Source organism: Aptenodytes forsteri, unplaced genomic scaffold, assembly GCF_000699145.1.
Source record: "Aptenodytes forsteri isolate BGI_AS27 unplaced genomic scaffold, ASM69914v1 Scaffold69, whole genome shotgun sequence".
NCBI lineage: Eukaryota > Metazoa > Chordata > Aves > Sphenisciformes > Spheniscidae > Aptenodytes > Aptenodytes forsteri.
In genome coordinates this window covers 1,586-13,714 of record NW_008795885.1, presented here as the reverse complement: position 1 = coordinate 13,714, position 12,129 = coordinate 1,586, and the positions used below count along the sequence as shown (strand labels likewise).

The following is a 12,129-nucleotide window of genomic DNA, read 5'->3' as shown; positions in this document are numbered from 1 at the left end:
GGGCATGGTGGTGTTGGGTTGATGGTTGGACTCGATGATCTTAAAGGTCTTTTCCAACCTTAATGATTCTATGATTCTGTGATTCCTCCAATGCTAGCAGATACTATGGTTCAAAAACCACTCTCATTGGTGATGTTTCTATATGCCTCTAATCAAAGGACAGATACTCCTTTTTATTAATGGTAGCTGTAGCGGAAGAGCTTGGGAAGGGAAAAGTAACAGAGCTTTCTGATACCTGCCTGAGCTCTAATCATGCAGAATTTCATAATCTTTCACGTAATATACATAAGTTTGATAAAAACAGAGGTCTTAAGAAACACCATGGCAGAAGGGACAGTGTACCAGGGCTGAAGGGAGAAAAAATCAGAATAAAATGCCATCTTGTGGTATCTGGGGAAGCAGCCATCATTGAGTCACAGGCAAGTCTTGTCTGCAAACTCATTTAGCAGAGGCACTGTCTAGTAAAAACATTCCAGAATGAATGGCATTCGGCAATGCCCAGGTTTTGAATGGAACACCAAGTGTAAATAGCAATGTTAAAACTACCATTAGCCTCAGCTGTTTGTTATCATGCAGGATAATACTAACAACTGCTTCCTCCGTTTCCCCATTAACAACAGCTTCAGAAATCCAAGTTGAAACCTGTAACATGCTAGTAAAGGGTTATACATCATTAATGTTTCTCCTGCATCAAGCTCACAGCTTGCTCCTACATACACTTTTACAGTATCTGTTCTGAGCATCTTACTCCTCACACCACAGATCTCCAATATAATCACCTAAGTAATGAATTGTTACGGTATATTCATGAGTCAAATTCATACTAAACTTTATATGCAAAATAAACAGAAGAGGTTTTCTTTTACATACTTCCCTTCAGCAAAGGATGATTCAGTGAGTCAATATTTAGGAACTGTCATTTTAAAAGAAGAAAAAAACTTCAAAAAACAAACAAGACATTTCCATAATTTAGAAGTTTACTGCATACCTCTTCTCTGGATCTATCAAAAATCACCGGGGCTGGTACGCTTTTCGATTCCATTCTGGGAGCTACTAATGTAGTAGGTGTTACAGGAGTGATTGCAGGACTAGGTTCTGGCGAAAGTATTGGATCCCTCTCTGGACTGTCCAGTGAAACTTCTTCTGTTGCTTCTAGGTAAACATTTTGAGTTAGCAAAGAAGTTTTTGTGCAATAGAGATGGATGTGCATCACAAAGATAACAAACACGCACACTAAAAAATTATGATATTCAAGTTTAATAAGATCATCTGTAAATAGCATCCATTTGTGCCAGATAATTTCTTTCAATACATAGGTAAAACTAGATGTGACATTTGAGCTTCTAGTGCATAATGGGTTAAAGTAAGATTAATATTGCAATTTTTTTTTTAATATACTGTTAGGCAAAGAGTCTTTTAAAGTAGTTACAAGTGATAAGTCATTTATTTCTGCATGAGATATTATGAAAACTCATGATTTTTTTTTTTACCACACAAGAAGCTCTTTCAGCACCTGTACCAATTTTAGTTTTAGCTCTCTGAACAACAGCTGATTTAGTCATATAGGCTGATAACTGAGCAGACCAAGCCATGTGTTAAATAAAGTTACACAACCATAATATGCCCCCGGTAAAAGCCCACAACCTGTAAAACAGAAATATTAGCAGGTGAGACATTCTGTCTAGTAAGACTAACTATCTTTAGTCTCTATCTATCTTCAGTCTCTTTGGGACTTAAAACAGTTCACTAGAAACTGAATATTTTCTTCAGACTGTAGACAGTTCATCTATCTTTAAAGAGGATGTAAATCTCTGCTCTACAAATCCCACATGCTTTCCTCCACTAACTGGTTTTGACCACTGGCAAACTACACACTTCCTGGGTATGGAGAAGTTCCTGTTCTAGTTTAAATAACTAAAGCTGTGGTTCTTGCTAACTGTGCATTTTCAAGAATTCTAGTTCCTTAAAAGATAATATAGACCACAGAGCAGTCATTTGATACCAAAATTGACTTCCCAGCTGATCTCAATCTCTAGATTTCCTGTGGCAAGTACTTTACCAAGCAGGTAAAAAAGCACTAAAACAGATCCACTCGAAGTTACACAAAGTTACCAAAAAGGTTTACTGTGCAATTTGGAAAAGAGCTGTGTTTGCAACATCTGTCTATATGAACCACTCAATTTTGAAAAGAAAATATGCCATCTTTCTTCCAAACTTTTTAAAGCCTGGTGCATATAATCAATATAATTAGTCCTTACTCAATGGTTAAGAGGAATTTTAAAGATCAGATCTACTTTAAAATTTGTGAAATAGTTATATTGCGTGTAAAAAAAGTCTCATTTTTGTCCAACGTAGGATTGTTTGCTTCTCCAGAACAGCCTGTAATCTACTAGCAACATAAAAATAGAACTGGAAATAGCATCCAATGAACCATATCATTATTACTGCAAAAAGTAATATTATGATCTTTCATAATCAATATATCAAAACGACTCAGCTTTATCCCTGCTGCCACTTAGAGATATTCTGTAGTCAATTCTGTTTCTCATTCTTCTGTAACACTTTTTTTGCCAATCCTTGATGTTTTTCATAAATTAACAAAACCACACTTCTCTATTTCAGGGATGGAAATGACTGTGTGCCTAAATTTTGTTTGATACCAAAGCTCAAAATAAATTGAGAAAACAAACTTCAAGGTCACTATGCCTTAACGTGGTTTGAAGCAGACGCTCATTCTGGCTTGAGGCTGACAAAGTTTGCTGTCATCACTTTGTTTTGGAGTGTATCACAGAACTGCTGAGCTTGGAGGGTCAGCTAGAGCAGGCTGCTCTGGACCACATCCAGATGGGTTTTGAGCATCTGCAAGGATGGAGAATCCACCTCCTCCTTGAACAACCTGTGCCAGTGCTTGACCAACCTCACCATTAAAAAAAAAAAAAATCCATCAACATTTTTTACTTATGCATTATCTGTATTTCAATTTGTGCCCATTGCCTCTTGTCCCGTCAGTGGGCACCACTGAGAAGCCTGGCTCCCTCTTCTCCATTCTGTCCCATTAGGTATTTTTATTTGTGCCCATATTCCCCCAAGCCTGCTCTGCTCCAGGCTGAACAGCCCCAGCTCTCTCAGTCTCCACTCATATGTTGTACACTTCATGCCCTTAATCATCTTCACAGCCCTGCACTGGACTCAATCCAGTCTGTCCATGTCTCTCTTGTATTGGGTAGCTCAGACCTGGACTCAGCACTCCAGGTTTGGCCTCACCAGGGCTCAGCAGAGGGGAATGATCACTTCCTTCAACTTGCTGGCAATGCTCTTCCTAATTTCAAATTACAGATTTCTGTAGTACTTGCAAACTAAACTTAAAAGCAAGCACATTATAGCACATTATATTCTCCATTTTTAATATGAACAAAGATTATCTAAAAGCTTTCTTTGAAAAGATTTATTTTCCTACCATTGCTTTATTCTTACTGCTAAAACTTTCTAAAGAATACTGCTGGTGCTTCCTGCCCTCAAATGCCACAGGAGGGATACTGCATCTTAAACCAATAAAGAACTTAAATTCAAAACCTCAGATCAGGTGGGAAGTCATGCTTTTGCAACTGAGGCAGTTGCAAAAAAACACTTTTAGATTGGTAGAAGAACAACATTTAAACATGGAAAAGAGGTAGTTGTCTCCTTTGATGGCTAACAGCATTCAACATACAGGTTATATGTTATAAAAACAACTGTTTCACAGAAACATTTCTCAGAAAAAATTATATATACATATGTAACATAAGTTATATATAAAATATGATATAAAATATAAAAAATTATAAAAGAAATCCATTCCACTTCAATTCTTCCTTTTTCTATCATCAGCTATATTCCAGCACGTGTGTCTGGGAAATAAACCATTAATTACCACTAAGCACTTCTCTGTACCTACCAATTTTAGACAGGCTTATAAAACAAGTCATTCCAGCACGTGTGTCTGGGAAACAAACCATTAATTACCACTAAGCACTTCTCTGTACCTACCAATTTTAGACAGGCTTATAAAACAAGTCATGAAACAATTCAAAGCACACAGATTTCTCACTTTCATCAGCTGTGAAAACATTCCTGTTACTGTAAAAGTATGACTTCATGAAAAAAGCGTGCATTCAATGTAACAAAGCAGCACTGCTATCAGATGAAACAGAAGCACACTCCTTCCCAGCCCTCCTCTTTTTCAAACTTGTATCCACACACCCATTAGTATTATCAGCTGATCTAGGCTGTGTATCACATGAACTTCAAACCAGGATTAGCCCCCTGCTACTGTTCTGCAGATAGCTGAAGATACTGTTAAGATGGTGCATTATTTCTGTAAAAGGAAAGCAGCAGGAACAAGCAGTTGGAAAGGCAAGGAGATTTCCTTTCAGCAAGACCAGCAACATTAGACTTTGTCCGCACCAGGATTTCTAAAGCTGTGCGACCCCAGGTTGGTTGGGCATGAGCAAATTTTTAAAGGTGCTGCCTACTAGCCCTCCTTTGCTATTTTCCTGGAAGAACTTACCCGGAGAAAATAGTATCTGTTTGTTTGATAGCAGCAGGTCAGTTCTTTTAGGAAGAAGAAAGGAGAATTTATGCCATCCTCCCTCCTGTTACCTCTCACCCCCAAGTTTGCATGCATCCTGGACATTACGTAAATCTAGAAGAGTGAAATGGAAAAGATAGTGGAAGGCGGTGACAGGACAGAGCAGGACAGAGACAAGGATGTTGTACACAAGCATTAAAAGATTCTGAAGGGAAAAAGAAGTATTAGCTCTATATAACAGGAGGCTCTTACACTTTCTAGCTATTTTTTTCCCTTCAGTCTTTGAGTAGTACACAAGCTGGAGATCTGTTTTCCCAAAAAATAGATTTGTTCTGATGAACTCCGGCATTTAAGCTTCTTATATACATTCTGTCACCTTGAGAAATCAGGTGACATGGTCTAGATTAAAAAGTCATTGACAATTCTCCTGTTTGTTTTGTGGGGTTTTTTTTTCCCCCATGGAAAGATTAATTTGGTAGGTTTCAGAGTAGAAACTATGGCACTTTCAGAAACATTTGCTCGATTTATTAATTTTAGATTTTCCCCTGAAAACTTAGGTATTAGGCTGTGGGTTTGTGGTTGGTTTTTTTTAATAGTCTGTTTTATTATTTGCATGAAAAATGAAATGTAGATGTCTTGCTTTCCTGGGAAGTTCTCAAAAGCATAAGCTCTTCTTGCATAAAGAGAGGCAACTGCACTGTCCAACTTTTAGGAGGAAAATATTGAGATCCAACACTCACATCAGCTATGGCAGTTATCAGCACATATTAAGCACTCCCACCAATCCTATGCTGTAAGACTTCTACACATAAATACCTACTTTACAATCCATAAACAGTCTTTGTTATGGATGACTGTCAAGATGCTTAGCTCCAAAAGAACATGAAAACATCTCATCCTGCTGCAGAAGACAACTATTTGTGTTTAATTAACATTCTACAGCCAACTACACCAAGTTCCTATCAGCACTCAAGCATGGGGCTCAATCTCAGCATTAGACAGCTCTTGTTTCGATACTTTTCACCACCAGTATTTGTCAAACATCATCTTAGAAAGTGCAAGTTTGCAATTCCTCACTAGCAGCTCACTTCAGCTGAGTAAGTTATTTTTACTGGTCACACTTCTAAATGACAGATCTCTGAAATTCTGACATGGCTCAAGTGTTTAAATTGGCTTATTATCTTTGAAAGTTTACTCCGGTGATCACATAAACATGGAAGTAAACCGAAGTAGAAACTGTTGTCCAGAACAGAGGACAAGTTATTAAAAAAAGGCTTCTCCAGGTGTAGCAATTTTTCAGAGACAGATATCCTAACAGAACTGACTGTGAGAACTACTACACCTAAGTCATAGCCCATGACCCTTACTGTTATACCAGGAGTACTAAGACGAATCTTAAGAACAGAAATAGGTCTAACAGAGCAGTCAGCCACTAATAAGGCCTTCTTCTGACTTCAAAACTGTAGGTTTACATGCTTTTGTGCATTTGTATCTTGCAGAAGAGACCTAGAACTGAACAACCAGCTTCTAAAAAGCAGCAAGGCATCTGCACCAAACTCTTCTGATCAGACACACCACATGACAACAGCCTGACAGACACCATCAGCTAGAAACTTTTGCTGTTCAGCTGGGCTTAAAGTATGTCATGTCTGGTCCACAGAATTAGCACCTCCTTTTCTGTATCAACTCCCAGGAAAAAAGCCTAAGACAAATCTATCACTACCTGAAGAAAAACAAAACAAAAACGCAATAAAACCAAACATCACCCTGCCCCCAACACACTGCCTTTCCCCCAGGACACAATAGCTAGATATTTGCATACGTCAATCCATTCCCAAACACCTTTCAGAGCTGAAAAAACAAAAGAACATCAAAAGTAATCTTTTACCAGACTAGGGGAGAGGAAAAATTGTAATTTTCCATTTTTCCAAAAATGGTGACAAAGAACTGATATAACTTCACAGCCCTGCTTGTCATCTATGAGCACTAGAGGCAGAAGGCAGAGAGCTATGTCCTGCACAGGCAGTCCATGGCACGTTTGTGCAGCTATATGCAGAACATTAGGCCGTCATTTTGGAAGACTAATTTGGTATCTAGTTCTTCACTCTACAGTACAAGCTTATGGACAGCCACATTTTAAGACACACCCCAAAGCCCCTCAAGATACTCCTAATACTACCCGATTTTGAGCACTGACCATTACGGCAGCCTTCCAGTACCTGAAAGGGGCCTAAAAGAAAGCTGGAGAGGGACTTTTTACAAGGGCATGTAGTGATGGGACATGGGGTAATGGCTTATAAACTGAAAGAGGTAGATTTAGATGATATATAAGGAAGAATTCTTCACTCTGAGGGTGTTGAGGTGCTGGAACAGGTTTGCCAGAGAAGTTGTGGATGTGCCATCGCTGGAAGTGTTCAAGGCCAGGTTGGATGGGGCTTTGAGCAACCTGGTCTAGTGGAAGGTGTCCCTGCCCATGGCAGGGGGTTGGAACTAGATGATCTTTAAGGTCCCTTCCAACTCAAACCATGCTATGATTCTATGTTCTCCACACATAAGAGGTCTACAAGGTAAGATAAAGTAATTCTTTCTTGGCCAAATAATCAACACACTAACTTTTATTCTAAGGGTGAAAGTGCTTAAGTGGATTTAGCAGGACAGCTTGTTTTTTTGCAGAACCAAGAACTACAATACTAATGAATGCAGCAACAAAATTTACTGGTCTCCAATGACAGATGGAAAACTTATTTTCTTCCACCTGTGAAACCCGGTTTTGATAGTTTAGCCAAAGCACTTATGAGTCACCAGAGACAAGGTAATGAATATCTAAAACATTTTATTGCATATACTATCCTGTAGCTGACTCAGAAACACAATAGCAAAGAGGTTTTAAGTATAGTCAAAAAACCCTAAAAAACCCCCCAGCTTCTGAACTGCATTAAAACAGTACAGGAAATCATATAATTTTTTCTCCCTCACCTCTTTTTCTATTAGGTTGCATTATTACATAGAATAATGAAAAAGATTTATCAAGCCTACAACAGCTACAAAGGCATACCATCACATTTTTTACAAATAAGTCTGCAAAACTAGATTTTTTTATGCCTCCAAAGAATCAGAGTCTCTCCTTTCAGAAGCCATCCATAGGATTTCCTTGACCTGGATTTTATAGTGTCTAATAATTCAATATGAAGGAACAACGTAAGTTAGAAAGCTGTGGAACCTTATTCTCTTCCTCTCCATTTAAGTGTTCCTATAAGCTGTGCAAAGATAGGTTTCTTTGGAATTTCAACATGCTGAAGAAAAAAACCCAGTCACACTCACTTGTAAATTAAGTCCTGCTTTCACAGAAAGCCAGGCTTATGCAATCATGCTGGGAGCAAGAAAATAGACATCTCATGTTGACTTCTCACATTGTTTCTATTCATTGCAAACCAGTATCAGAAAGTTAATCAGATGGATTAACATCATTGTCTAGCAAAACAGTCCTAAGAAAGAAAAAATAGTTATACTTGAGAGTGCACAGCACTGGAACACAAATTAGACGTCGTTTTTGACAACGCCTATGCTGACAGCGACACAAAACCAGAAGTTCATCACTAGGGTACAGCTGTATTATGCAAACTTCCTGCTTAGAACAGGATACTGTGAAACATGTCATATTCTGCCTTAGGCTCCATAAATCAGTCTTGTTTCTTCCCCCCATTTGAGAGTTTGTACTAGCCTCAATCTGTATATAAACTGACCTTTTAAAGACCAGTCTTAGTTGTGTTAGACATGCAGTACGTTAGATGCTTTCAGTTCAGTGCTGCATGCATTTAAGAGAATGTCTTCCATAGCAAAACTCAAACTCATTAAATCAGTTCTGTGTGTTTTCCTCACAGCATTCATTTCAGCTGAAACAATCTGGCTGCTAACATTTGTTCCTTCTGTCTGGTTCCCCTCAATATTTACTCCAGCCACCTTTTTTCTTAATATTATCCAAAGGAGAATTGGCTTTCCTAAAATATCCATGCCAGATGGCTCTATGGTTATAAAAAGCTGGCTTTATATACTGAAGCTAAATAACCAAATTACTAGTACTAGGAAGCTTCACTGTTAAAGCAATGCTGGTCTTTATAAGTCATAAGATCAGGTAATATAAATACAAAAGGTAAGACTACCCTCTATTGTTTATTCTCTCTTTCTCTTAAAACACTTTCAGAGAGTTAGTAAACTAGTCAATACATTCTACCAGTGTGATGAGCAAATATAAGATCAAACATACGCACATATAAATTTAGTAAGTTCAGAACAAAGGTAAGGGTATGTGTATTCACCTATCTATACAAAATAGCCCAGAACTAAAGGCTATAAAGTTTCCTTTCAAATTATTACATCAGGGAATCAATGAAGACGAGCACTGTATTCAAAGCAGACTGCCAACTGACTCACTCAATATGTAGCAATAGGAAAAGTGTTAGTATTGAGAAGCAGCATTCAGAACCACCTTTTGACGTACATAAGATACTCCAAGTATTACATCTCCTTTCCTGAATAGTTAATGTTCCTACACCTGTAACTGAAGGCAACCATAACCCACATTAGGACATTCAAAAACCAACACCAAAGTAGTGACTGATTAATGAAGCATTAGAAATGTGTTGTCTATTGACTGATTATTTATCAAAACTTTCATACATCTTTCTCCAAAACATGCAGTACCGTCAAGTAATAGAGATAGAATCATGCACTAGTGAAATGACAGGACTGGTCCCATATGCCAATTTGTTACCTTTTCATAATAACAAAAGAGTCTTCTGAAAAAGGAAACACCCTCCAGCTTGTAATACAATCCGCATTATTATTTCTTTGTAACTGGAAAAAAGACTGGGACAGCTTATGCATGGTTATTAAGTAGAAAACTAGGATGTAACCTAAGTCATGTGGTAACACACAGATTTGAATATTTTTAATTACATAATGATACATACTGTTATCACTGTCAGCAGAACACGTCACTAACCAGCTAACACTGCCACACTATGCACTGACAGTACACACCACTGAGAAACCTGTATTTAGTAAACAAACTTAACGCTACGAAGTCCCACAAGTAAAAATCCATACATTGTCAAAACTAGTTAAGAAATTTATATTAAACTTTTCTATTAAATAAGTTTCTCAAAGTGTCACTAATTCAATACATGAGAGAGCAATTCAGTTATGCTACAAAAATACATAACATTAAGAGTGCAATAGAAGTGTTTACACCTGAAACAACATGTGCAAATCTGGTGAAAAAATATTCCCAATTTTAATTTACCAACAAAACTCATCTAATCCTGAAAAGAAGTCACATATCACTTTGTTTTCACTACTAAGCAAGATTAAGTTTTCTACTTTGAGTTTGAAATAAAAGGCTACACTCCAAAACAGTTTTACAACAACATACAATCAATAGCAAGATGTGTTAATGATGGTAAAACAAGCAACTCGGGGCAAAGAAGAATCTCGGCTATTTTTCCTTTTTAGTGTGTTACTTCTGCAAGTTCGTAAATCTGACAACATACTGCAGAAGATCATAGGACTGCAATTAAATACATGATTGTTGAACTCGGGAAAGAATGACTGATGACAGCTAGAGGCACTAATTCATTACTTAATGAATTTTCCAAGAAGCATACCTTCAACAGGTTAAGCAACAGTTAAGATTTGCTACAATACTAAATTGCATAAAATTAAAATTGAAGTTTCCATTGCTGGGTTACTGCTTCATATTTCCTTACAGCCAAGAAAATGTCCTTTTACAGCATAAAAAGGTTTTAACCCTCCTTCCCAGAAAAGCACATTCCTTTCAGTCCAAGAGCAAAAGAGTTTATGCAAACACATTAGAAAGAAAAGAACAATTACCAGCAAAGAGGTCTTCCCTGTCATCATCTAGCATGATTTCTGCTGGCTTTGGACCATTGGAGTTTGTGCTGAGGTCTTCTGCAGGAAGACTTGCTGGCTCTGGAGATGAAGGACTTGACTGTTTAAAAAAATAGTGAAATAATTATCAGAGAACCAGTTGCCGTGTGTCAGTATATAAGAATTATTGCAACAAACATTCTTTCATTGCAAAGAAACAAGGCAAGAAGTACAGAAAGGAAACCCTGTCAGCTATTTCCATTTCCTATTCCTAGCATGGTAACAATGAACAAAGGATATGAGCTAGTCAACAGCTCTTTTCATTTCTTTGTCAGAGAGGAAAAAAAAAATCGCCCGTTTCCTCAAGTTTAATTAACATGAAACAAAAGCTGCTACAGAAATATCAATAATAAGTTTATTAGTATTGCTGAATGTAATTTGATTTTTACGTTCCTTTTGGAAAGCCTTGTATTTAGATTTGGATTTGTACATAGAAAAAAATTAATAAAGAAATCTCCAAGGGCTCTATACCAGTTTTTCAGAGATTAAAAGAGTGCATTAATGTCATTCAAACAATTCAAGGCTGATTGCAGCCATAAGGAATTTGGTATCTTTGCAACAGGTTGAATTTGGGGATTATTGCCACAGAGACTGACATTGTACTGACATGGAAGCTAGGCTTGCCACAGATACAGTTCTTTTAATTCACTGAAGACTAGAACTTGCCTTGTGAAAAAGAGAAGTACTTGAAGACACTCAGGAAAATTAAAGCAATACTGAAGCTGGGCTACCAAATGCATAGCTTGCACACAAAATAAATACACACCTAACAAAATCAGTGCTTCAGTTAGAAAATCCTTGTTGAATAAGTATCAGCTATGGTTATTTCAATAGTTCTAGAAAATTTGCAAGACTCACTGCTCACAACTTCATCCAAGATAGCTAGCTAAGGAGTTTTCAACAACAGCTTATTTATTCATGAATGCATGCACTTTAAAACGAGCATCTGAAAATTGTGTCACTACTTGCTTCCTAGTTTTTGCATAGAGTTGTCATTTAAGTTCAGAGCCACTATTCAAAACAGACAGTAAACATTTCAGGCTACACTTCAACAAACCCCACAGGCTACAAAAGATTAAAAAAAGCCTGAAAAATACTGAAAAGCCACTGAAAAAAATCTGTCCAGGTTGATTTTCACATTCATAAATGTAGCAGAGGCAACAGTTCTAAGGGAGAGGCCTTCCTTATAGCTGGCTCTCCAAGAACAGTGTACGTCCTGAGATGGAGTATGGCACTGCTGCTTTACTTCAAGCAGCATAGAGCAAGATCCTGGCCCTCACATGCATCCAGACCTCAGTCACCTGAAATTCTGGTACAGAGGAAGTAAGCAAGAAACAGTAAGAATCCCGCCAAATTCAGACACAATACAAAATAGTTTTTCAGAGGACATATGAAATCAAGACTCTCAACCCGGAAAGGTGTTAGCCCAAGGTTCTCTCTGCTGACAACAGAAGGAAGATAAAAGCAAATACAAGAATAACAGAAAATTTATATTCCTCTAAACCAGATTACAGTTGCAACAAGGAACTGCTCCATTCAAATGGCAGGAGAGGTTATATCCCCTTCCCTCTGCCAAAGGCTGCCATGCTCTGAAAAGCCCACATATAATGTTGGAA

The 12,129-nt window shown here is 37.6% G+C and overlaps 1 protein-coding gene across 1 annotated transcript in view; it reads right to left on the bottom strand.

Annotated features, from left to right (window-relative positions):
* The window catches only part of SNX2 (sorting nexin 2), a 28,405-nt gene extending 17,835 nt beyond the window's left edge, over positions 1-10,570 (bottom strand). Inside the window, exons 1-2 of the mRNA XM_009284155.2 lie at positions 10,457-10,570; positions 989-1,152 (exon numbers count right to left, since the gene is read on the bottom strand). Coding sequence (XP_009282430.1) covers positions 989-1,152; positions 10,457-10,490 — 198 coding nt within the window. The 5' untranslated portion in view covers positions 10,491-10,570. The remainder of the gene's footprint in view (positions 1-988; positions 1,153-10,456) is intronic.
* Positions 10,571-12,129: the final 1,559 nt, after the last annotated feature.